General features: G+C 48.9%; 10 protein-coding genes across 10 annotated transcripts; 4 read left to right on the top strand and 6 right to left on the bottom strand.

Moving 5' to 3' along the window:
- Positions 1–202: 202 nt before the first annotated feature.
- On the top strand, positions 203–825 carry DEU56DRAFT_795751 (uncharacterized protein; the record flags this gene model as incomplete). Its single annotated transcript, XM_041352851.1, has 3 exons — positions 203–549; positions 612–684; positions 747–825. Coding segments are annotated over exons 1-3 (456 nt in total), but the record flags the coding sequence as incomplete, so codon positions are not given.
- A 3,007-nt stretch (positions 826–3,832) lies between these two features.
- Positions 3,833–4,579, top strand: DEU56DRAFT_734190 (uncharacterized protein; the record flags this gene model as incomplete). The annotated part of the gene is made up of 2 exons (XM_041348369.1): positions 3,833–4,012; positions 4,067–4,579. Coding segments are annotated over 2 exons (693 nt in total), but the record flags the coding sequence as incomplete, so codon positions are not given.
- Positions 4,580–4,623: 44 nt separating this feature from the next.
- On the bottom strand, positions 4,624–8,189 carry DEU56DRAFT_870750 (uncharacterized protein; the record flags this gene model as incomplete). The annotated part of the gene is made up of 10 exons (XM_041355654.1): positions 4,624–4,668; positions 4,730–4,883; positions 4,938–5,340; positions 5,391–6,024; positions 6,080–6,225; positions 6,273–6,455; positions 6,501–6,692; positions 6,749–6,945; positions 6,994–7,640; positions 7,707–8,189. 10 exons carry the CDS (start codon positions 8,187–8,189, stop codon positions 4,624–4,626), a joined length of 3,084 nt encoding a protein of 1,027 aa, XP_041210055.1.
- Positions 8,190–8,590: 401 nt separating this feature from the next.
- DEU56DRAFT_271987 (uncharacterized protein) lies at positions 8,591–9,332 on the bottom strand. The gene is made up of 2 exons (XM_041345404.1): positions 9,112–9,332; positions 8,591–9,060 (listed from the first exon to the last, which is right to left on the bottom strand). Exon 2 carries the CDS (start codon positions 9,050–9,052, stop codon positions 8,681–8,683), a length of 372 nt encoding a protein of 123 aa, XP_041210056.1. The 5' UTR covers positions 9,053–9,060; positions 9,112–9,332; the 3' UTR covers positions 8,591–8,680.
- A 435-nt stretch (positions 9,333–9,767) lies between these two features.
- DEU56DRAFT_795759 (WD40-repeat-containing domain protein) lies at positions 9,768–11,558 on the bottom strand. Its single transcript, XM_041352852.1, has 6 exons — positions 11,106–11,558; positions 10,806–11,054; positions 10,673–10,752; positions 10,425–10,615; positions 9,902–10,372; positions 9,768–9,847 (listed from the first exon to the last, which is right to left on the bottom strand). Exons 1-5 carry the CDS (start codon positions 11,527–11,529, stop codon positions 10,012–10,014), a joined length of 1,305 nt encoding a protein of 434 aa, XP_041210057.1. The 5' UTR covers positions 11,530–11,558; the 3' UTR covers positions 9,768–9,847; positions 9,902–10,011.
- A 601-nt stretch (positions 11,559–12,159) lies between these two features.
- Positions 12,160–14,560, top strand: DEU56DRAFT_979748 (uncharacterized protein). The gene is made up of 5 exons (XM_041359759.1): positions 12,160–12,479; positions 12,539–12,781; positions 12,832–13,021; positions 13,073–13,839; positions 13,951–14,560. Exons 1-5 carry the CDS (start codon positions 12,240–12,242, stop codon positions 14,449–14,451), a joined length of 1,941 nt encoding a protein of 646 aa, XP_041210058.1. The 5' UTR covers positions 12,160–12,239; the 3' UTR covers positions 14,452–14,560.
- Positions 14,561–14,661: 101 nt separating this feature from the next.
- On the bottom strand, positions 14,662–15,922 carry DEU56DRAFT_855474 (uncharacterized protein). Its single transcript, XM_041355251.1, has 2 exons — positions 15,878–15,922; positions 14,662–15,829 (listed from the first exon to the last, which is right to left on the bottom strand). Exon 2 carries the CDS (start codon positions 15,827–15,829, stop codon positions 14,681–14,683), a length of 1,149 nt encoding a protein of 382 aa, XP_041210059.1. The 5' UTR covers positions 15,878–15,922; the 3' UTR covers positions 14,662–14,680.
- Positions 15,923–16,550: 628 nt separating this feature from the next.
- Positions 16,551–17,689, top strand: DEU56DRAFT_979750 (uncharacterized protein; the record flags this gene model as incomplete). Its single annotated transcript, XM_041359760.1, has 1 exon — positions 16,551–17,689. Exon 1 carries the CDS (start codon positions 16,595–16,597, stop codon positions 17,687–17,689), a length of 1,095 nt encoding a protein of 364 aa, XP_041210060.1. The 5' UTR covers positions 16,551–16,594.
- A 255-nt stretch (positions 17,690–17,944) lies between these two features.
- On the bottom strand, positions 17,945–18,817 carry DEU56DRAFT_885230 (uncharacterized protein). Its single transcript, XM_041356178.1, has one exon. It carries the CDS (start codon positions 18,719–18,721, stop codon positions 17,975–17,977), a length of 747 nt encoding a protein of 248 aa, XP_041210061.1. The 5' UTR covers positions 18,722–18,817; the 3' UTR covers positions 17,945–17,974.
- Positions 18,818–24,184: 5,367 nt separating this feature from the next.
- On the bottom strand, positions 24,185–24,925 carry DEU56DRAFT_940505 (uncharacterized protein; the record flags this gene model as incomplete). Its single annotated transcript, XM_041358894.1, has 3 exons — positions 24,185–24,391; positions 24,446–24,615; positions 24,676–24,925. Coding segments are annotated over 3 exons (627 nt in total), but the record flags the coding sequence as incomplete, so codon positions are not given.
- Positions 24,926–25,189: the final 264 nt, after the last annotated feature.

Below are 25,189 nucleotides of genomic sequence, written 5' to 3' on the forward strand. Positions count from 1 at the left end.
ATTCCCTTGTCCTTTTAGGCCTAGGCCTATGCATGACCAAAACAAACATTGCGCTTCCTCATTCTCAAAATGATTATTCAACACTGGTAGTTCATATGGTGCGGTCACGGTTCGAGCGCTTCGGTTTACACAAAAAGCCCAACGCCCGAACCGCGAACCCCTCCTAGTGCGTATCAGTCGAACCCAACCGTAACCGCACCACACCACGGCAACTTTACCTAGGTGAGGTTTCTTTTGAACAAAACATGTATCTCGATTCACACTTGGAGAGGTTGCAATGCTCTGTAGTGGCTGTGTGCACTTTGCTTGGGAGTGAATCAGCGCCGACGCCTGATCAGTCGACTCGCGGGCTTATCTTTCCAATCAAACTCCTCCAAAGTCAAGAAAGTCCATGCATTTATGCCTCTCCCGTGTTCCGCCGACGTACCGGTACTGTCGAGACTGTTATGTCCCCTCAATCAGCCACACCTGCACCCATGAGGTTCGAACGGTGGGCTGAGGAAGGGGACGTGCCAGTAAGGCTGAGTGGACCACGTCGTCTCTCGGTGGGTAAATACAAGACTTCGTTGCTACGACCGACGCAGCAGATCCGCTAACAGTATCACTGGCAGTTCTCGAACGACCTCGCATTACATCCAGCTCGAGGCGCACACAGTTTGAGCCACTAATATTTCCCAAGATCTCGTGCGTATATTTCATCCCAATGATCCGTATTAAAAATTGTGTAATTGCGATTTGATATACAGGCGGTGCAGACCACAATCAGTTCATTGCTGTCACTTCCCACTGGGGGTGATTTGGGGTCGAAAAGCGGTTTGTTTGACTGTAAAAAAATCATGAACGCACTTTCTCGTGTGATGGACTAAAGACCTACCAGTTCCTGTGCATCTTGACGATCCTACATTGATCACCACGCACGCGCCCAACGAATTGCCGATCAATGTGATGCTATCACGACCGTGATGCTCAATTGGCTCTTCTGGCTGCGGCACCCACGGAGGCATCGAGGGTACGGCCCCCGAGGCTGGGGCCACACCCATGTCGTCTACCCTGGAAATGGCTTTTTTTGTTAAGGAGAAACAAAGAGGTGTTTAGTAGGTCAGACATGTCCGATTCTTTACAACACTCACTAGATCCATGGCAGTCGCTTGAATGTACGTTGATGGTGACTCCCTCTGTGATTCGATTGCTGTGCATGGTTACAACACAGTTTGGGCTATTGCCCGGGATTGGCCGTCTGAGACTCGGCGGGGTTGTGGAAGAATGGCCTGCATATGATGATTTTGGCGTCACACAAGATGGGGTGGAAGCACCCATTGCTGAGGTGTTTAGATGGGGGTGTTTTGATGAGGTGAAGTTTCACTTTTATACACCGAGACACTTGCATCATGCCAGATGACTCGTGTATTAACTAGTAACTTTTAAAATGAATAAAAATGCAATATAATTTTACTTATTGACATAGAGGGTGGGTACGTAATTACAATAGAGTGAGGGTGTAGAAGCCAACAGGGGCCGCAGTCATGCCGGCAGGCTCTGGCAGGCTACATCTTGACAGCACTTTGTGTCAATCAACGTCAATCAACGGCATAAGCCGCATACCCATGGCCGCCGGTCTTGAAGTTGTCAGAGCAAGTGTGATTGTGATGCCGAGCCGCCAAAGTAAGTGCAAATATTAGAAGCAAAAGCATCGACCGACTACTGGCACTCGAGCTTCCTTAGGAAGAGTTCCACATCATTGCTTGTTAAGTTTGAACTTAAATGTGACCGAGCCATCGGGGAAACGTAAGTTATCACAGAGTAATTGTTTCAGAGCGCTACAACTTTGAGCGCTATGCAAAACCCGCGCGCTGATGCGATTTCAAATTTGTTTCCGTCTTCTTGGGTCTAAACTTAATCTCGCACAGATGGATCAAGACTTAATGCCGCCCATCAAGTGGATGTATCTCGCCTGATCTGATTTCAAGGAAGTTTCCATCGGCCTATTATCAGATAAGATTAATATTGTTATCAACGAGAGCGCGGCAAACTCGTTTAGAGGAAAAGTATGCTCAACGAGATAATATGAAGGTTGGAAGTTGCAGTAGTAGAAGAGGGAGGTTCCGTTTATCATACCGGTGAGTGTAAGAAGTACTGTATTGTTACTTGTACTAGCCGGTACACATGACGGATAGCCTCACGGACCCCACTCACGCGATCGATTCATCCTCTGAGATATTGAATCTCTCAAGGGTCGCAGGTGTGTGCGCGACCTTGACGATTCAAATATTCATATTCAAAGGCCGATGCTAACTTTGTACGAGGGGAATGCACTGTAGAAAGGACGGGTTATATAATTTCAGTGGATACTAGACTTAGATAAATTCGGTGGATTATGCACCGATATTCTGTATACCAGAAATCCACTGATCCGGCACGCGTCACAGCACAATGATCGAGATTACTACTCAAGGGAAAGGTGAAGAAAATGTGAGATTTCTCGACAATACACCAGGATTACCCGTGAAAATACACGTCTAGAAATTGTATAGGGAAATACAGACTTTACCCGGATTCTCATAGGAATATGCGGAGCAATTCACGAACACTTCCCTTAAAATACCTGTTCGAGGTACATGTTGGGATCTTCTTCGAAAGCTGTTGCTCGACGACAAGCTCGATAAATGCTCAACGCTGACCGTCTCTTCTCATTCCCGGGTTCAAGAAGGTGATACATTGGATGGCCCAGACATGGCGCACAATATAATATAAGTGCTACAGCGTGAAGGGGGGACAGAAGCTGCTGTCGTTCCAGTTGTTCGTGTTCTCCGCACCATGGATTTGAGCTACGGCGATTTCCAGTTTCCTTCTGGTTTCCCGGAACCAGGCAGTTTCTCAGCAGCTCCTTACGATGGAAACATGGGAGCGATTCCGCCGTTGTATCAGCCCCGAGGCTTGCCGTCAGCCGCAGAAAAGTCGGGAGAGAGCGCAAAGCTATCGAAGACCGCGGTAGTCTCAGCGTTGGAAGCAGTTAAACAGCGAGTGACCGAGCTAGAGAAACAACTCGCTCAGTGCCCGAGCCAACGCGATCTTTCAGAGGTAGTTGCTCACCAGAACATTGTGATCCAATCCATACACAACTCGTGCGAGAAGCGCCTCAATGACATGCAACAAGATTTTGAAATGAAGTTGGCGAACATGTTGCGGACGGTCGAAAAAGGACATGGGGACGGGGAATCTAGTGACGAAGACGACGAAGAAGACGAGGATGAAGCAAGGATAGAGGCGAGCCTGGAAGCGAAGGGTGATCCTGGGCTGCTGGTGAGTATATAACTATGATTTCAAAAATAATGCTCATGCGTTTGAACACAGGCCGTTATACGTCATGCGTTTTCACATATGCTCGGTACTGTGAGATTGACTGCCAAAGATCTGCCTTGGTGGCCAAAAGACGGTGAACAGTGGCCTGTGGATATTGCGACTAGTGAAAAGCTCCTTCGATTCCGCTGGGGGGAAAGTCATACTCACGAAGATAACTATCGAGGTCTCCAGACGATCTTCAGATACATTCGTACGAAGGGTGCCGAGTTTAGTCCTGCATCTGCAAAGGCATTGCGTGCAATTAGTGACGAAGATTTGCTCGATCGTGTGCAGACCAAATACCAGGATTTGCAGAAAGTGTTACGGGCAGCCAAGCTGCTGTCGTCGTCTCGCGTAACCACCACAACAGAGGCTTCCGAAAACCAAGGCACATTACGGGAAGCGAAACTGTCAAAGGGCGTGCGTCAGAGTCGACAACAAGGTGTAAGTACTTACTAGCAGTGACAATGTTACCTATGACAGCGGTCCACAGAAATGCGAGGTTCGCGAACGGAAATTTGCCGCGTTATCCGATGATTCGGAGTTCAACACTGATGCCTTCAAGACTGCCCTCATCCCCCAGCTCATGTCAGAAGACGACGACGAGACAAATGAAGAAGGACGTCTCACCGGAAGATACATCTCTCGTCCTTGGGTCTGGGCCAGTGAGCAGGTAAGCAATGATTGGGTGGTGGGATTCCAAGCGCTGACCCACCTTGTACAACAGAGAAACCAGTTTATCGCTGCTGTCGATGCTCAACAGGACCCTCATCCACCGAAACGTTACACTATTCGGGTGCGAGGCGAGACACTTGATGTCACTATTCCGCAGATTCAGAAGGTTGAACATCGTGCGAGGAGGTGGATGGTATCGCAGGAGTGGCTTGCACAGCCAGAGAATCAAAAGTATGATGTGCCGGCGTTTGTTGTCGACAATGGGAAAGCATGGGGCGATCCGAAGGACCCGGAAGAAACCATATCTGCCCAGAAGCGTGTCAAGATCCAAAAGAAAGATGTCGCCGCGCGTAAGAGAGCGAAATTGGTAGACAAAGGGAATACGAAGCCAGGGAAGGGTAAGAAAAAAGCAGGATCGAAAAAGGACAAGGGGAAAGCGAGAGCGATTGATGTTGATGAGGAGCCAACTCAGCCGAAGAACACAGTGCCTGCGCAGCCTGTCGCAAGCACATCAAACACAAATCAGATGGTTGACGACAGTCTTGATAGCGACTTTGAAGATTAATCAAAAGGTGCGCACCTTGTATGTCCAGTCTCGTGGCGTTGAGCTCAACCGTCGTCGTCATCAAAGAAATCCTCGGGCTCCGTTCCTGACTAAAGGACAAAAAATGTCAGTTGTCTCCGAGTCGATAGCGTAACTAATCGAATCTTGTACATGGTCGAATGATACTGAAATCCAAAGATGTTTCTTGATAATGTTAGAGTGTACTGGAATAAGTGCGAGTGGGCTTGTGATGCGGGAGACCGGGATTATTTCATATGGGTGGTAGTCGTTCGCATACGAGGTATGGATGCCAAGAGTACTTTCACTAGTACCATTCAAGTTAATGTTAAATCTGGTGAGAAACGAGGTCCAGACTCACTAAAGTGCCCAGGGCATCAACGGAATATTTTCATCGGACTTGAGACGTCGGACAAGGGCACAAACATGAGGTACTTTGTCTCGAATGCCAACAGCGAGGAGTGTGGTTATCTCAGCGGGAAGACGGGACCCATCACAGGAAATGAAACCATATGCGTCTGTCTGTGTTCGTCTGTTGGTCATGCAACCATACCTAATACCATCCTTTCGGATATATGTGAGGGCACGGGCAACCTTCGATGCAAAGAAGACTGTGCCATCATCAAGCGAGAAGTCGTCGACGATGTTAAGATCGGGCCAGAGAGCTCGGCAGTAAGATATAAGCAGTGGATAAAGGACACCTTCAGGTCCAAATGTTCGAAGATTGATGAACTTTGCTTGGCGAAGTGGGAGTCGGACATTATCTGAGGAGTTGATTAATAGACTCGGAGTCAAAGCATAGAATAGAACATACCTTGAGCAGCTTCACTCTGATACACAGCAATATCTGTCATCATACTCCCTCGTTGCTGGGCTTGACTCTTGAGAATCTCGTTGAGTGTCTCTCGTTCTATCGCGTGAGTGTCGGGTGGAAGCGAGAGAGTATACTCGTATATCAAGTGGGTCTGAACCCAATGACGCATCAGGGTCAACTCCATTCGGCCGCCGTCATGTCCATTGTGATTGACACGTTCCAGCATCCCATTGAAGCGCTCGAACGCGAACAACCACCATGAATACACAGGTCCGTAAGCCTTGATCATGTCCGCGATATGCATCGATGCATGGTGATTGATCGTGAGATGGATGTTGAGCTCGAGGCAACGAAGGCAGTACTGGGACAAAAACGACTGTCCAATGCGTGCTTGGGACATCGATATTGATCGAGTTGCGAGAAGACGGACAGCTGCGCATAGAAGTAACACGGCATCATAGATACGCCGGCAGTTGCGTGAAAATTCCGGTGCTTGAGTATTGGGTGGCTGAGGGGGCTCCGTGTCCGGAATATCGTCGTTCTCGTCCTTCCAGGACCACCATAGTAGTACTGGTGTGATTGTCAGTAGTCTTCTCCACTCGTCTGCTTTCTTTAGTGATTGGTTCTCGCTGAGCTGTTAAAAAATGTACTTAGTGCCAATCCAATTTGAGGAACGTAAACCAATATACATTCTTGGGAAGACGTGTGATATGACTCGGCCATTTAACGCTGTTGATAAGGTTCTCGAAGCGCTGCTTCGGGGAGTTTCTACCTCCAGCACCGGAGAACATATAACCTGCAAATAAAACACGCATGAATAGATGAGCAATGATGCCTTGTATCTTCGTTAGCTTTGCTCGTCAACAAGTTAAGATCACGTACCCAGAAATATGCAATGCATGAAGTCGAGCGCGGTCTTCTTTGAGGGAAACCAGCCAGCGATGAGGTTAAGTGTGCTCCAGCGAACTCCGTGATCATCGAGAATAGCCTTCTGCCGGATTGGATTGGCATGTCGTGAATAGAATGATTGTCGGAGAAGATGATCATCATCTGTTGCTGTCCAGCCTGCAATGACATTCAATACCCGTGAATCCTGCATGAAAAAGGTACTACTGTAGTCATAGCCTTCCCGTGTGTTGATTTTCGTGATGTCGGTATCACAATAGAGACATGGGTGCATGTCGTGCGAGTGGCCTGCTGTTCCCGACAACTTGTGGGCAGCTGGCATGTCACAATCGAGGATCTGATTGTCTGCGTAGACGTTAGCTTGTTCATCCTCGTCGATAATGTCCATTTTGACGCCTGGAGTTATATGGCTGATAAAAAATAAATCAATAAGCGAAATCTATCGAAGTTACCGTTTTGAAGGAGCATCATCTCCTTTGTTGATGGTTCGAGGCAGTGATTGATCTGCTGGACGTTAGGCTCTTTCGGTCCTGGTAAAACAGCAGCACAGATGACGTTTATCTGAAGGAAGCGCTGGTCCCGAGGCAGATCATTGATCGCAAAGTATATTGCTCCGGTTGAATGCGGTCGGTTCTCGAGGATTCCCATCCTGATGATGAACATATTAGCCAAATATATGCGCATAATTGAAGCCTACCAGTCCGTATTCATAGTCAGATGTAAGCCATAACGATGCTCCGTAAGTTTCTTCACCATCCTTCCCTCCATTGCCCGGTCTCGCACAGCTCCAAACTCACCAACCTCGCGTAGGATGTTAGTCTCGAGGTCATGCCACTGTGTCCCATGATGGATATCCGTCATAACGAAATCTTCGTCGGTGTTCTGTCCAGGTTGATCCTGCCGACTGTCGCGGATCGACTGTGCGAATCCTGGACGCATGAACATGCGCCGTAAACTGCCAATGACGGACACCTGCGGATTGATTTTTGTAGCGGTGCGGACCATCTTACCTTTTGCATCTCGACGTTCGGTGTAGATGACACCATTACAGGCCGGAACGGAGCATTCCGCAGAAAGAAGCTGCTTGAGTTGTGAAGGCGAGTGATGTTTCCAGCATTCAGGGCATATCGCATACTGAGTGATCCATTGGTCGGGGTCAATTCCAAGGTGCCGTTTTGCGCTGGCCAATGCTCGAACAGGTCGTGGAAATGTGGGGAGTACGTTCGCGATCAGGAGCATGTTGAGACTATGATTTAGTTGATTTGTCGCCTGATTCCACGAGAGGTGGCCATAAACGTTGGCCATGACAGCTGTAAGGTAAGCATATCGAATTTCGCCATGTTCCTTGAATGCAACAGGCACGAGGGATGGTGCATCAGCCTCGTCCTGATCGACTCCGGGCTCGCGAACATCAGGTAGTGCAGCCGGCTGAAAATTCTGATCAGGGCGATGCGGCTGAAGTTGTCGACGTCGAAGGAGGGGTAATTCTTGGTTAATATCCGGTAGGGGGTCCTGCAGCTCCTGTTCAGCGTGATACTCATGATCAAAATCGAAGTTAGCATTGTCTTGAGGCTGTGAGTTCATTCGAGCTAGGGGAAGCGCATTTCTGGCTTGCTCGCGCAAGTCTCTGCTCTGAGTTCTTCGCATAGATACATCCTGCGAGTTTGACTGTAGCGGCTGCACGGAAGGACCTGGTATGGCATTTGTCTGCGAAACGAGAGGTTGGCGACCCGGAGTCAAAGTAGCTGGCTTTGGTGCGTGTCGTTGGATTTTCGATGCTGGGTTGTACTTCTTCATGTGCTTGGCAATTACCTGCCGAGTCTGATATACAAATCCGTTTCGATGGTGCGCGCATTGACTACAAGCACACGGAAAGCGCAGTTCGTCTGGCATGATGGTCGTCGTGCTCGTCGACAGGGCTGGAGGTGACGAATTAGCTGGGAGATGGGACGTAGGACTTAGCAAAAATCTCAGTCGACGACGTCATTGCAAGTCGCGTGCACCGCGCGTTAATATTACTTCGATCGCATCATTGTGCTGTGCTAGGCGCAAAGTCGTTTATATCATATAGATTTTGACGATGGGTAGCACAGCGTAGTTTGACACTCCGATAAACTATCACAACGGGTAATTTAGGTTCGGGGGAATGCGTGGAAATCTATGGAAATTGTGAAATTTCACCGAATTTCACCTCAGTAGTAATGCGCTGTTTTACGCTGTGCGTCTGTTATATAATATCAGTGGATAAAATCCACTGAATTTCCGGTAAATGTAGGCAGGCTTAAAAATTCATTGGATGGTGGTAAATCAGTGGATTCCAGCTACGGTCTGGGTCCAAAATACATGATGCAAGCAGTATTACTATACGGTGCGCAATATAATATCTATAATAGAGGGTATGAGTCATGCGTGTTTCTGTGAGATGTTTTGATGTTCAGGCAAGGAGGGTGAACGCTGGACCGAACCCTTATGAACGCGTTCGAACGCTCGAACGCCAAGTCGGGAGAGTTGGGCAACTCGGGTAAGTTGGTGGAGGGCGCCTCGGGCGAGTTGAGCGAGTTGGGATTACTTGTGCGGTGGGTGGTGTCCCTAGTGTTAGGCGCACTAGGTGTGCCAGGGCTGTTGGAGTGAATAAGCGCGGGGAACTTGACTAGCATTCGCTTTGCTAGCGCTGGCGAGTTGGGTTGTGTTTGTCGTACGTGCACTACGAAAGCACGACACAGCAGTAGGAATCGGAATCGATGTGGCACGTGCATCGTTGGTGCTGGCGTGTTGGGTTGAATGTCCTGTATGAAATAATTACGTCCCAACTCACCAGCGCCAGAACAACAGCCTTAGGCGTGCGCAACCGCCTGGATACATGATGTGAACACGGATTTACAATTCGACGGGGCACGTAAATGCTAGCAAAATGATCAACGTCGGAGGCATGTGCATCGCTGGCGCTTGAGAATCGGTTTGGGTTGCATTTGACGCGGCTTCCAACTCCAACTTACCAGCGCCAAAATGACAGCTCCAGGCCTGCGCGTCCACCTGGATACATTATGTGATTACTTATTCAGAAGGAAGCATAAATGAGGGTGACTTCCAAGTTCGATCAATGACGATAGGGTGCCAAGCTGTTCCAAGTTGGCAAGTTGACAGGTCAAGATTACAGATACACCGGGCACGACACGGCTAGGCCCAATATTAATGTCCAGTTTTGGCGGTGTCGCATCCGCCATCACCGCCAGACACCGCAGGATTTGATAATTTTACATGAGCTTCTTTCTTATTTTCAAAGGTGCTACACGTCATGCATAGGCATCAAATTAAAATCAGATTGGGATGTAATGATCGTTAGGATGTTTTATTCGGTTGGCATCCCTAGCGTGCATGTGAGGGGGCGTGAGATGCGCAGAACAACGACGTGATGCGGAGATACGGAGACGGATTACAAGGGCGCATTTGAGACCATGCTTACCAGAAATTCGGAGGAAGAATCGACTGGCTGAGACCTAGACATTGTTATCTCGACTCCGGCGCGAAGGCAGTGGATACTGTGCTGTGGCCTGAACGAGTAGTGAGACGAGGTTCGAGCTCGTGCTAGTTAAGAACACCCTCACGGACTGAAAAAAAAGAGAGAAAAGGAGAGATAAACACGAAACAAGACGAGCATAGATGAGTTTATGGCAGCCAAGTACACAAAGAACAGTAAATCTGTCAAACCTCGACCTCACCCACTATCTTCATGCTCTGCTTCCGGTTCATGAGCTCCCCATCCTTCATCCTCAGCTTCCTGTTCGCTGTCTTCATCTTCCCGTTTCCGCTTCCCATTCGCACTGCTTACATGCTCGAGAGCTTCGCCATCTGCGATCGTCACGCACGTAAGCCGCGTGCCTTTTGTATCGTATTCAGCTACAGGTGATATGTGTAGCACTTCACTTCCAGATTTTACGTCCGCGGGCAGCGAAGCCAGGTCGTAAACGTGGATTTTACCGTCAGATGAGACGGTGCACACAATGATAGTCGACGAGGGTGTGTTTGCCTTCGTTGATCGGGGCAGTGCAAGTTGAAGAATTTCAACTGCTTTTACGCTAAAGAAGGACGGTGTAAAAAACAAAGTGGGGGTCAGTACATCGTACGTACCGATTGGAGTGCCCGGTCATCACGGCAATGACGGTGGGCATTTTTTCTGGGTCATCTGGAATGTCGTAGATTGACAATTTTTTGTCTTCTGCGCCGACAAGTAATAATTCGCCAGCGCCATTGACTCGTTTACTGAACCTAATCGTGTGTATTCGGGATGGATGCGTGATAGTGTGGCGAAGAACCATGTCCTAGGTGCGATCAAACTGATTATACAAACGTAAGATAAAGTTCTGATATCGACTTACGACTGTGAATACATCGATCGTGTTTTGCGATTGCACAACGAACGACGAGCCTGTCGTGGACCACCGCACAACTTCCCCCTCTAAACCATCGCCAAAGTTCAGAAATGGATTTGATGCCTGAGAAAATACTCACCTTTCCCTAGCTTGGTGCTAGCAGATCCCTTCCCTCGCATGAGATCCCACATGCGCAGCGTGTTATCTTTGCCTACGCTTAAAGCGACTTTGTTGGACGGATGTACCGCTGTAGAATTGACGCGTCCCTTGTGGCCCTTGAGGGTACGAAGCACGACCCAGTCGCGTGCATGGAAAAGGCATAATGAGCCATCTTCAGACGCTGAGAGGAGATGCGAGCGGGAGGGGAATTGAAGTTGTGTTATGGACCCTGTCGCAACAAGTTGTAAATGACGCAGGTATATAGAACACTATAACGCACCTTCGTGGTGCATGAGCCCACCGATCTCTTTTTTCCTACGCAAATCCCAGACCTTTATAACCTCGTCTGCGCTCCCTGTAGCAAGCCATTTTCCACCATTTGGAGATGCAGCAACAGCCTTGATGCACGATACATGTGCGGGGAATATAAAGATAGGTCGCAGCTCGAACTTGTAGCTATCGTGGGCCTCGTTGAGCGCGACAGTCCCGTCAAAGCCGTAGAGCAGTTTTTCGTAGGATCCAGCGATTACCTTGAAGGATGTGGGGAGGTCTGAAGCGGGTTTCGTGGATAATTTGGCTTTCTGCTTGCCCTTCGTGGAGGATACGAGATGGTGATCGGTTTGGACGGCTGGCTTGACTTTCTTCTTTGCTTTCGGTGAACTCGCAAGTCTTGCCCTTTTGATGCTTGTTGGTACTGTGGCCATTTCTGTGGATATATAATATTTTTCCAAAGTTACCTGAGTCGAGGAGAAAACCTCGGGAGCTGATGATGTGTCCCAAAATGGCAATCCCCGAAAGTCCTTGGTTGTGTTGACTGGAAGCGATTCGGCGCGCTAACTTGAACTTCTACTTTCCAACAGAAAAGTGTGCATTCATAGACGTGACTAGTACTGCTGCATGGTCGTGTGCGATCCTGGAGTATTTCTCATGGGAGTGATCAGACTTCCGGACTCGCACTGGCCATGGCACTTGTACGGTACAGCTCGGTCATAATCACATACTGCGTCGACTCATCCGAAGCTGAGTATTAGTGACATATGCAGTGTATGAAAGCTCTGATCATACAGAACACATGCAACGGCTGCAGACGTATGTTTGACATGTCATTGTAAACACGACTATCGGTTTCCATTGCGAGTCGTCACGCAAAGCCCGCCGATCTCAATCCAGACCAGTTTAGCATGCGCGCTTTCTCTGCGGAGGGTGACGTTGGTGTTTCACATCTATCCTTCTCATGCAGGGTATAAAGTCTCGATGTTCTCGGAATATCAGTGTTTTCCATCTCACTCTTCTACCGCTCAGATCCTGGTGATTTGTTGCACGACAGGCATCGTTTTCTTCACATTCAACTACTCTTCTTGTTCCTCTTAACGCTGCGCCAGGCCGCATCCCTTCCTTGTACACGGTTTCTATCATGCGCTTCACATCTCAGTTTGTTGCTTTCACAGGCATCTGCGTTATCATCGCTCTCGTGCTTCCACCCCCTGCCGACGCTGCATATATTGCAAGCCATCCCATTGGTAACCGTGTTTCCACTGCGTACCAGGCTGATAAGCCACGCTCTATCTTTTCATTTCCGAGCCTGACTGCTGGACATGATCCCCACAAATCCTCCGAGAGCAAAGGAAAGGCGAATGTCAATACTCCTAGTTCGGTAAGTTAGGCCGTCTTGTTCTAATTACCATCATCTTCTGAAACTTACCGACATTACAGAGGTTCTTCAGGTTTTCCGATTCCGACCCATTGAACCCGCTGGCCGGCGTTCAGGATTTTAGCTTTGCTCACGTTCGCAGTGATGATGTTCATCCACCTTTCTCGCCGCGCGATGCCTCCACACGTCGTCCTACTCCTCTCTCTCGCCGCTCGTCTGCTCTCGTCCACGGTACAGGCGGAAATAACTATCTAGTCTCCAGGGGAGCAGCTTCCAGTAATATTTCCGGGATCATTGACATTGTGGTATGGATCATATTTTTTGCGCTTCTGTGTTCTTATAATCGCACTTCCAGAGCGGAGATCAAGGCCGGCACCTCGCATCTCTCGCCCTCGATTCTTTGGCGTATAACTCCACCAATACTACGTCGACCAACTCGACCAGCGGACACGCTAGTAATGGCTCCTTCCCTCTCAATGCGTCAAGTACAAATGGGACACAGTTCTACTTGGTCGATGCTAATGACAACTCATTCGACAACCCTGGTATTTATCCATTTACATTTGTTTCATCGCCGAACTCAAATATCTCCATAGCAAACGCGACGAAGCACGTCATGGTCCAAACTAATATGTTTAATTCCCTCTACTGTGCGACTTTCGACCCGAACCCATCTGGGCCCGAGCCAATGATGATGGAGATGTGCAATCCGTCGCCATCGGAGAACGACGTCAGAAACCTGGATTACTCATATAACAACGGCATGGCGCCTATCGTCGACTACACCATTTTGGCCACGGATCCACACAAGAGCCAGATCTTCGAGTACAATCCCTCTACTGGTGTCATCAAGCCGATGTGGACGAACAGCGATGGCAGCACTTCTTCCCATGCGATGTTTGTTGAGCGGGATAGTACGAACACCAGCTCCACGTCTGCGCCTCAGCCCACTCCTTCCTCGTCTGCACCAGAAGCACAGAACGTGACTCTAGTGTTCCGGCCTTCGGATCATGCGGTCTCTGCACCTCCACCTTCTACTGATGCTGCTGAATCGAGCGCAGACGATGTGGTGACGACGACTATTACCACTACGGTTGTCTACACTGCCACCGCAACCCCGTCTTCATCTTCGTCGTCCGCTGCTGGAAGTCCTGTGGCCGCTATCGCTGCGCTTACCATGACATCTTCATCATGCTCGTCAATGCCGACAACATGCAATTCGACATCGACATCGACACCCTCTCCTGCTATCCACGCTGCTGCTGCTGCTCCTTCAAGCGCGGGTTCGCTTTCTTCGAAAGCAACTCCCACAGGCCCCGCCCCCATTCAACCTACATCATCATTGATGCCACCCTCTCCTTCTGTCCACGCTGCTATTGTCGCATCAAGCCCAGGGTCGTCATCTTCTCAAGCAATCTCCACGGGCTCCGCCACCACTCAAACTTCATCATCATCGGTACCACCCTCTCCTTCTGTCCACGCTGCTATCGCCGCTTCAATCCCAGGGTCGTTATCTTCTCAAGCAACCTCCACAGTCCCAGCGACTACCGCCCAACCGACATCTTCATCTATCCCGCCCTCTCCTTCTGTCCACGCTGATATCGTTGCTTCAAGCCCGGGGTCGTCATCTTCTCAAGCAACCTCCACGGGCTCGGCGACTACCACCCAGGCGACATCGACCTCGCAGCCCGTGAGCGGCTCACTGGAAATCGAGTTCGTCCCGATTGCGGGTTCCCCGTCTTCTGCGTCCATCACATCATCTTCCCCGTCGTCCTCATCTTCTTCCTCTACCTCCTCTGCCCCCTCTACCTCCTCTACCTCCTCGTCGCCATCCACAACGCCCAGCCGGATGAACGCGGCTGCAATCGCTTCAGAAATCGCCAACTCTCATTCCAACACTTCTACCACGATCAACACTAACACAAGCAGTGCTTCTGCTAGTTCAACGGCTGCGCCAACAACCACCACAAAATAGGTAGCTATCTTATATCGAGAACGTACTTAGATAAGTAAATTAGACTATAATTGTATCACTGCAATGGACAGATTGTCATGCGAATTATATTGTCGCTATATGAGAGAGCAAATACGTTTTGGAACTTGCATTGAAGTCAAGAGATCGATCCGTATACCCTTGTTTTTTGTCTCTGCAAAGTGCAAACAAACAAAATTCATGAACGATAAACAACTGACTGTACATGTTATCATGATCTGTGCCGAACACTAGGCGTCACTACTACTTCAAGGGAAGGAATGAGCATCATGTATTCCGCCTTCATCCTGTCTAATTCTGAGGCTGTTGAGTATGCATAACCAAAAGTCAGGGACTCCAGGGGACAATTTGATCGTGCCAAAAATTCCTTGAACACCCCATGACACCATTCAAGCGATGAGCAGCTAACCATAAGCTCATGCAAATAGGGGAGTGTGAGGGCGTTTAGTAGGTCGCAGAGTTGTGGAATTTTTGGCCTGCCAGAACTATTGATGTGTAAAGATTGAAGCTTCGTGTGCGTGTATGGTGATATCGGTATGCGAGTATCACATTCAGCTAAGAGAATCCTGGCCGAGGAAAGGTTGGGACCCTGCTGAAGCAACTTGGGGAGTACATCCAGTTGAGTTAGAGTGATCTCAATATGCGTCAAGTGGGGCCATCCGGGTTTGAAAGAAGCAAACTGGTCGAAGTCATCCCAGCGGAACATGAACCATCTCCCTGTCATTTTGAGACTGCGCAGGGTGAATGAGCGTCTCAAAATAGATTGCGCAGTAGCCGTCCTCTCAATGCCGAAGTCGTGGTTATTCCAGTTTATGGTAAGCTCCTGAAGTGCTGGGAGGTCGTTTAACAATATGTCGCGTGTGGCGGTGCAGTAAATGTGGATACGAAGAGACGAGATTTGATTCGTGTAAGGATGAAGAAGGTCGGTCAAGCGATCTGAGCTCCACATGAGTGCCAACGACAGTGGAAGCCCTTGCGATCGCTCGAGCCACGTGTTGTAGCGGAAGGCTTCCCGCTGCCAACGCTCTTGGTTGTCGCTCATATACCCAATGGACAGGCTGCACCACAAACGTGGCATGTCCACAGCAACCTCCCTCCATCTCCGGCATAATCTGGTCAACAGCATGGGAGAACGTAGCTTTGAAGGGGCCAACACCTCATCGAATGGCGGGAGTGTGTACATAAATATGTCAGATAAGAGTTCAGCTGGTAAACGAGAGACAGCCGGTCCAAGTCCCTCGTGTAAGATCATGGAGTGGTGCTGGCCATCGGCGATGATGGCGGAAACGCTCTGGCCGGTGCGCATGACAGAGTGGTCAGGATCACCGGAGTACAGTACTGGTGATTCAAGGTCTGGCATCTAGTTATCGTCAATATTATGATATCGAATGTATCAGAACAGACATACCACAATGTTGGTCGTGACTGTGTCAGAAGCGATTAATTGTAGCGTTGACCGTTGAAAGAATGCTGAACCAACATACGATAGGGGTGAATCAAGCTGGCAACGAGCTGAGTTTAAAACTCATAGTAATCCCGACTGCGTGCTCGTGACGATGTTCCTGCGAGCCGCTTTTCGATATTCGTTTGCTCTGTCACTTTCAGATCTCTCATCCCATAGTGATCGTGACAGCAGAATTTCCGACGCCCGCCGTGCAGCCATATGAGTCGACTCTTCTCGTGGTCATCTAACCGGGGTCCCTTCCAAACATTTCGGATATGCGTTCACACCACCACCTAAGCGACAGCGACCTCGCAGGCTGCACGCTTGTCAGATATCAAAGCAATATTATCATTACAATAGGGAAGAAAATAAAAGTCCACTCGACAAGTGACCTTCAGTCGTCGCGTACATAAAAAGGACACGAGGCCTCAGTTGGCCTAGTCGCGCCCATCGAGTTTGTCGAAGCCATCGACACGCTTTGGAACAATCCAAGCTAAGCGTGGAAGATGGGTATGAGCCACAAGAATATCCTATTAATGCACTATAATGGCAAGCTGATGTGTTTGTTGTAGTTTGCGAAGGTCAACGCGTTGTAATTTATATAGGGACGCGATGGTTGGTGACGCTTATTTCTAACCTCCACCTCCAACATCTCTACCTCCTTCACGTTTTTAAACGTTCATGACAACAAATATGGAGACATTCAACTCCGAAGTCCATTCATCTACGGTCCTAATCCGGTTTGGAAATTCGCACAGCAGATCGGCTCTTTCGCGTCTGCCAACTGAAACTCTATGCAACATTTTCGTTCACTGTCTCCCGGAAGACGACTCGGAGTACTTGTCGCGCGCATCAAACGTGGCTATGTTGACCAGAGTATGTCGACGATGGAGGGAGGTTTCCGTGAGCATGTCCAATTTGTGGTGTAGACTGTCTGTAGGCAAAGACTGGCAGCAGACAGCCTTCTGCTATGAAACTTGGCTCAGGCGATCACGGGGACGTCCGCTATCATTGGCACTCGATTGTCACACAGACCACTGGACCCAGCTACGAAGCCTGCTTGGGCCGTACATCAATCGAGTATCGGCTCTCTCTCTGGATTTTTCCTCCGGTGCGAACCAACCAGAAGTCATGATAGCAGACTTCTTCGCACTTGAGAAGCTGACCATATCCACGGACGGCTCCGATCTTATGCCAGCGGTCGCCAAATCTATCTCGCAATTGCCGCTCACTCTACGCAGTCTCAAAACAACGAACTTGTTGCCAGTGTTCGACCTCGAGTACAATCCCACATGGGCCCATCTCACAAATATCGAGATCAATGCACATGGACTAAACACACTCCCTTCCCTCCTAAATCTATGCCCCCACCTCTCTTCTTTGACAATTGTTGCGGTAATCACCGAAATTGAGGCCTTGGAGCCATCGACGCACACCACACTTCAATCCATACGCATTATTTCCGGGGATTTGTTTGGGGACACAGTCGAAGATCTTGGCCTCTTCGATGCTCTCTCACTCCCGAATCTACGAGCGCTCGAAGCTCGCTATGTACAACCGTGGCCTCATGAAGAGTTCAAGGAATTTTTAACACGGTCAAAGTGTCTCCTGGAGAGCCTTACTTTCGGCGATGGGGTTGTGACAACTGATGAGCAGCGCGCGGAATACGTTGCCCTTATCCCTTCCCTCAAAATAGTAGTGGATCCTATGCGTACAGAGTTTACTTTTAAGTTATACAGACGGTCGTTATGTACATATTTCGCGGATGATATCTGACTTTTTTTTTTTTTTTTTTTTAAATCAAGTTTATTGTCCTTTGGGGTCGTAGACCCTATGTTGGACATAGCCCTTTTCGCGGGGGGCTTACTCCCGCCTATCTATCGTGTGTATGTATATAGTCTATCGTGTTATCAGTGGAAAACAAGTACTCCGCCAGCTTGTTGTCGGGCAAAGGCCGACGCTGAGTTCGTACGAGGGGAATAATGATGAGGTAGGGGAGGCTGGTTGCCGGGGTTCTCTCCTTTCCTTCGTTTTTGACGTCTCGTCCAGCGAGGGTTCCCTTCAGTCTCGGAGGTGATTAAGGTTAAGGTTGATGTTAGTGTAGCGTTGTAGTGTACTGTGCAGGTGCGTGAACTTGTAGAAATACATATTAGCTGTCCGAAATCTCACCAAACGTTGACTTGAATCTTCCCGTGGAGTTGATGTAGCGCATGAGCGGTTGAGTAGCTTTTCGGATGTGAGGATGTACGAGATGGAGGTTGCTTGACGGCGGAGTGAGTTAGCGAGGAAGTGGCGTTCTCTGACATATTGGGGGCAGTCAAATAGGTAATGATGAACGGTTTCGTCTATGTTGGGGCATAGTGGGCAATGTGGGGACTTGCTTTTTCCGAGGCGATGCAGGTGGCGATTAAGGGGGAGGTGGTGAGTGCGGAGTTGGGTGTAAATGCTTGTTTGGCGTTTCTGTAGGTTGGCTACGAGCTTGATGAATTTGTTTGAGGGTAGGGATGGATCTATGTTTTTGGTCCTTGCGTATCGGGGCGATCTTTCCCATCCTTTAGTCCATCTTCTCTGCAGTGCGTTGTCGTGCCATTGCTTCAGAGCGGATACGCTGTCTGGCAGGGGTTCGTTTTGGAGGTAGGTGGGGAGGCGGTTCACTGCGCTGTTCTGATGCTCTCCCTCTGCTGCTTCTTTCGCTGCCACATCTGCTAACTCGTTCCCCATTACTCCTGTGTGTCCGGGAACCCAGCGGACCGTTAGGTCAAAGTTCATCTCTCGTTCGCGTCTCTTCTTGGCTAGATGCCTGGTCATCCTACGAAAGTTTTCTACTAAATAGCTGCCCGGTTTCGTTCTATGGCTCTCACCGGATTGGATGGCTGCTTGATTATCAACAAAGATGGTCGCGGGGTAGGTTACGTTTGATTCCGTGGCTAGCAGTTTGGCGGCTAGCGTTAATCCAACTACTTCGGCTTCATATACCGTATGCGCTTTGTCGGGGCCAAGGAAGTATTTGAGTATGCGGGGTTCCTGTCCTTCTCTGGTGAGCACCGCTGCTGCACCTATGCCTCCATCATGGCCTGAACCGTCAGTAAAGATTTGTATGTCGTCTTTGAGTTCCTTTTGCTCCTTAATGGCCTGGTCTTTCTTGATGGCAATGTGGGTCTTGTGCGCGTTGGGTATTGATGCGTTTGATCTGCGGATTGGATCAAGCGTTTCGACGTTTTCAGGAAATATTTTGAATGTAGCGAGCAGGTTATGAAGGGATGATCGATGGCGTTTGATATTGTAGTGCTTGGTGATATGCTTGAGGTGTGTATTGAGGGGATGACGGGCTGGGAGAGTAGCTAAACGAAGCGCTGCACGATGACATGTCCTTTGAAGGAGAAGATCTATGGGAAGAAGGTTGGCGTGAGCGTTAAGGGTGTCAGTCGCTGTTGATCTCATTGCGCCGGTAACACTTAGCGTCGCGATCCTCTGCACTTTTGCTAGCCTTTCTGCTATTCCCTTAGATCCTCGTTGCGCCTTCAGTGATCCTTCCACGTATGTAGGTCTAAACCAGAGATCTGCTCCGTATGTAAACTTCGGGATGGCGACCGTAACGTAAAGTTGACGCATTAGCTTTGCTGATACTCCGTTGGCGGGCTTGGAGAGTCGATTGAGTTGAAGGACGTATTCTGTTCCTTTTGCAATGGCGTGACCTACGTGAAATTTCCAAGTTAGTTCCTGATCAACTAGGAGGCCGAGAAAACGATGGTGCTCAGATGGGTTTATTGTAGTGTCCTTGATGATTAGCGGGGGTCGTGTTCTGGTCTTGCTGCGTGTAAAATCGATGAGAGCAAATTTATTGACCTCGAACTTGGAGTTGTGTTCGCGTGACCATTGTAGGGCGCCGTCTGGTCGTTCCATCATGTTCTTGAGTGTCGAGTGCGTGTCCTCGAACGTGGGGCCCACGGCTATGTACGCCGTGTCGTCGACAAAAGCCAGAGCGGATTCTCCGTTTCTCGGGTTGGCGATATCTATTAAGTCAGCATTATATATTAGGTATGCGATCATCGAGAGCGGATCCCCTTGTCCTATTCCGTTTCTGACGTTGATCCATTCAGAGGTGGTGTTGTTGAACCGTAGTTGCGTGCGGCGGCCGGTGAGCATTCATTCTGTGAAGTCCACAATTTCCGGGGGGAGTTTTCGCTTACGCATGTTGTGGGTCAGGCGATCTGTTACAGCGTTCGGAAATGCTCCCTCGATGTCAAGGAAAAGTATGGAAGCGACTTTGCCATTTCTCCAGGCGTTCTTCACCGTAGTTTCGAGTAGGTGTAGAGAGTCCGTCGTTGTTCTGCCAGGGCGGCCTCCAAAATGGGTGTCTGGGAGAAGATCGTGAGTTTCTATGATTGTGGTTACCTGTCCTGCTATGATTGCTGTTAGGATCTTGCATGTTGTATTGATGAGCGCTATTGGTCTGTAAGCCTTAGGAATAGAATAGTTAGCTTTCCCTGGTTTGCGTAGTACTACCGTGGTAAATTCCCGCCATGGGTCATAGTATGTCTTGAGGGAGAATACTGCATTGAATAAGTGTCGTAGGTAGGGGCTGATTATTGCTGATGCGCGCTTGAATACAATGTTGCAAATTCCGTCGGGTCCTGGGGCTTTGTAGGAACTCGTGTTGGCGATGGCTCGTTCGACGTCGTCTAGCGTTATCGGGGTGAATGGGGTTATCGGCTCTGGATACTCGAAGTCTTCTGGGACTGTACTTGTCGCCGGCGGAGGTGGGAAGAAGGAGTCCGCTAGTATCTTGCTTTTGTCGGCGTTCGTGATAGCTTCTGCGTGTGAACCGTTAGCGTTAATATATTTGAGCGCAGGGATACTAGTTCTGCCTCCGTCTCCCGACGGGGAGGTGATATACTTATTTGCGGTGTAAACGCTCTGCTGATTGAGTTCCTCCAGGAACTCAATCCAATGGTCTTGTTTGGTTTTCCGGATGGTCTCCGTGACTTCGTTTCGTATCTTGCGATGTTCTTCGTGTACTGGGTGATTTGGTAAGCCTCTCATCATGTAGGATTGTCCACTTAGCTTGTTTTTCTTCTTCGTTAGTATCGTTAACTCCTTCGTCCACCATCTTCTAGCATGCGGGCATGGTTTCGCTGCTGGGACTTTGTTTTCTATGGTGCGTTTTAAGGCGTCATTGAGGTTAGTTGCGGCGGTTTGGAATTGGAGTTCCGTGGTAATGATTTTCGGCGGGGGGTAGTCTTCGAGCTGGCGATTGAGGTGACCGCAGAATTCGTCCCAGTCATCATCGCGGAAGTTACGAGTGGTCGTTGTTGAGGTTCGAGGGATGTTGAAGTCTAGAGTGCATAGAATGGGGACATGATCAGTACAGGGAGGGCGTCGTCTAGGAGCCGTGTCGCATAGTGTGAAGGCGTCTAAGGTGTGCGCTGTGCAGAATATATTATCGGGCCTCGTCCAGTTTCCGCTGTTTGAAGCTTGAAGGGTTGGCTTGTCGCGTGGTAATGCCATTCGCATGTCGCGATCCGCGAGTAGTTCAATGATTCGTTGGGCCGCTTCTTGTGCTTCCGGAGGTGTGCAAAGATGGGAGTTTCTTGCTTCTTCCCACAAGTGGTGGTGGGCATTGAAGTCGCCCATGAGGATGATATGATCATTTGAGGTAGGGCGTATTGTTCGGATTTCCTTGTCTAAATATGCGGCTAGCGCTGGAAGGACCTCGCGTTTCTTGATGTCGTCGTAGATGTTGAAGATCGTCACTTTACCGAATGTGCCGTTAAGTTGCGTTACCACTACGTCTGCCGATGGGAATGGAAGTTGTCGCCAGTTGTTGGTATTGACTCGTTTGTGGATGAGGGTGACTGCTCGGGAGCGGCTTTGGTGGGTGTATCTATGGGACGGGTAGATTACATTCCAATCGGATGTGGCCCTCGTGTTGCCTAGGAGGTCGATATGCGGTTCTTGGATGACTACTATGTCGTATTCTTTCGCTGTAAACGGACCACTTAGTATGCAATGTTGAGCGGTGCTGGACTTATTAAGGTTTTCCTGCCATATTTTAAGGCGGACTGCGTCGTTATTGGTTGTATTAGACATTAGAAAATCTTGAAGTTGAGGTGGCTGGCGTTTGAGAGCGGGATCTGTTTTGGGGGTTAGTGTATTGGGAAGGGATTCGTGGTGAAAGTCTTGAGTTCGATGGTGGGTAATATCCTCGTGTTGGTCTTGCGCCTCTTGTGGCATTTGTGCCTCGTGGGGCAAGATGACGTTCTAATGTGTTTTGCGTACGTTGCGTTGGTTCTTGTTGATGGTTATCTTGCGGTCTTACGTAGGATTTTGGTCTTGTTGGTGCCTGGACTAGCGTCCAGTTTTCATTTGTCGGGAAGTAGGGCATGGTGTTGTCGTGGTCCCTGGTGTCGAGGTCGGAGCACCTCCGTTCGAATTCTGGGCAATTCCTGTTCCAACTGGCGTGGTCGTCGGATTCACATGAAATGCAGCAGGTGCGATTCTTGTTAGTGCATTCGTTCGTGCGGTGATCTTCAGCGCAGTTAGCGCATGTGTCGCGGTGGGATAGACATTCTCTGGCGATGTGGCCGAAATGTTGGCATTTTGCACAGCGGACTGGTTCTTTCTTGTTTTTCTTCATCTGTAATCTGTTTTTGTTTAGTGTAATGCCGTCGCGTATACCTTCGTTAGCGATCTTTGGGTCTTTGAGTGTGATGAGAAGGTGAGCGACTCTTTGGGTTGTTGCACGTTTTGCTGGCGGCTTGATCCATCTGGCCATAGTTACTGATTCTGGTGTCCATCCGTTTTCCGTTTCTAATTCTTGGATTTGTTCCGGGCTGCTTGGGTCGAAGGTCAGTGGGACAAATTGAATAATTACCGGGTATGATCGTTCTTTCAGGGTTGCTCTTGGTTCGAGGGCGTTGATAAAATCGTCTTTGGTGTTTTGATTCCGTAGGTAGTCTGTTGCTTGTGGGGTGGTCATTTCTATCACCGTTCCCCCATTGCGAAACTGGGATACCGCACGAACTATCAGTTCTGGTGAGTCGTCTTTTGTGATCGTTTTTAGGGCTTCTTTGATCTTCTCGACTAGTTGTGCGTGCGATATCTTGCCTGGAGCCAGTTGGCTATCTGCTGGAATGTTGATAAGTATCTGGCATGCTTTGATCGCATTTCGTGCTGCTCTTTGGGTGTCCTGAGGGTTGGCGGTGTCACTTGGGTTGTTGTCCAATCCGGTCATAAGTGCTTTCTTGTATCCGTTTTGTTGTGAGGCCTCCTGAACCTGGGTCGTGAGAGTGGTGACTGCCTCTTGGACTCTTTCTAGTCTGTTTCCGATATCTATTGATCCAATTAGTGTATCTGCGTTGTTACCGTTTATGTTGGTGGATATGTCTGATATTTTGTTTTGAGTTTCTTTGATTTGTGTTGCTGTTTCTTTCATGTTTTCTGTTGCATCGTGGATTTGCGCTATGTGTGGTGAGATGGCAGTAATAACCAGTTTGGCGATTTTGTCGGCGTTTTCAATTACAGCAGCATCTTCCAGGAGGAAAGCTACTGCTCTTATTGCGTTTTGGGCCGGTAAGGTGACTCCTGGTAGCTGTGTGATGTGGAAAAGGATATCTGACAGGTTGTCAGTAGAAAAGGGCTTGCCACTAATGGCCATGGCCGTACGGATCAGATAGGATTGTGCACTTATCGTATCTTTGACTTCGCTATTCGCTTCTATTATTTCATTCACTGCCAGTCTTGATGATGCTCTCGTTGGAGGGTGTGGTGCCTTCATCGTTGGGGTTGTTGTTTTCTGGGGTCCTTTGGTATTATTAGTTAACGTCATTGTGTCTTTTTGTGATTTTTGTTCTTTTTGTTGTTGTTTTTGTGGTAGTTTTTATGGTAGAGGGTCTATTATGTATCTAGATTCGAGAGAAGCAGATCGATGATCAGAGGACTGGAAGCTTTTTGCGGCTTTGATGCCGACTGCGCCGTTGGGCGTGTACTAGGCTTTTGGAGGTTCTCCGGGGTCCTAGTTTGGGGTGCCACTTGGTACGTGACCAAGAAGCGATCGATATCTGACTTATGCTATGCTTACTCTGACTCGTCTCTTGAGGAAATGTTTGACCTACATAGACGGGTGCCAAGTTAGACAACACAAACTTACTTGCTAGCCGGGTGAGGCTTTGTACGCACGCATTTAGTCATACATAACTGATCCTGCATTTAAGCAATCACCACAATGAATTAATGACAAACGTCTGTTGTGGGACCAGTGGTATTAGTGTGCTACTTTGGTTGGCTGTCCGGGAAATCTGTAGAGACGTCAAGGAGGGTTTCAGCCCGACCATCATCGTTCGGAAGGGTTTCAGGGAAGGCGTTGGTGACGTCCGAATCAGCGGTGGTGATGCCCGAGTCAGCGATGGTGATGCCCGAATCTGCGGCGGCGGCAGGTTGTGCGGGGGTCTGAAAGTATGGATAAGACTCATGTAGTGGCTTGGAATAATAATATTTAGGACAAGTATACGTAGATGATGAGATAGGACTCACTAGTACGGAATACTTGTTGGTTACAGCTATGCCCCGGAGGTCATTGAGGACGACAGCGAGCTTTCTTAAAACGCCCACCCCCGAACCTGAACTCTTCTCGGACGCCAAACCAAAAGAAAATAATACAAAGACGGAGGATGCGAGAATGAGCAATCCCCGGGACACCGGACCTGTGATATATAGAGATTAATTAATGTGTTGGTTCCTAAAATAACATTAAATTCACTAACCGTCTTCCCATCCGCGCCCGAAGGCGAGAGCGACGGAGATACTAGTCACGCATAGACACATCAGGAGTGGAGCAGCGCAGCTGCTCATAAGGTCTGGGTCCATAAATATCATGAAGATTGAGAAGAGACAGGAGATAAATGTCGTTGCCGAGAAAAGAAAGCCGGTGTGGGTAGGCTCGAAGGCGACCAGCGCCGTTGTAGCCGCGACAACCACAAACGAAAACGTCAAAATAGTGTATCGCTGACAGGTTGAAATCATATTTGGATGACGGTTGATATGATGAAAATGTGGGGATGAGTATAGGTTTAGGGATTACTTCCATATTTTACTCCCTCAGGGGCTTCTAGAGATGATGTCATGTCTTGCTTGCAATAGATCCTGACATGGCGAATAACTGATTAGTGGGTGCAAATAATCATAGAATCCCACCGCAAGGAAGAGTTACGCACCAGTCCATCGCACAAAGTCAAGCTTGTGTAAACAGCCAACTCATTTGTATGTTCGACAACGCGA

Source organism: Suillus clintonianus (assembly GCF_016758775.1).
Source record: "Suillus clintonianus strain FC179 chromosome Unknown DEU56scaffold_24, whole genome shotgun sequence".
NCBI classification, from domain to species: domain Eukaryota; kingdom Fungi; phylum Basidiomycota; class Agaricomycetes; order Boletales; family Suillaceae; genus Suillus; species Suillus clintonianus.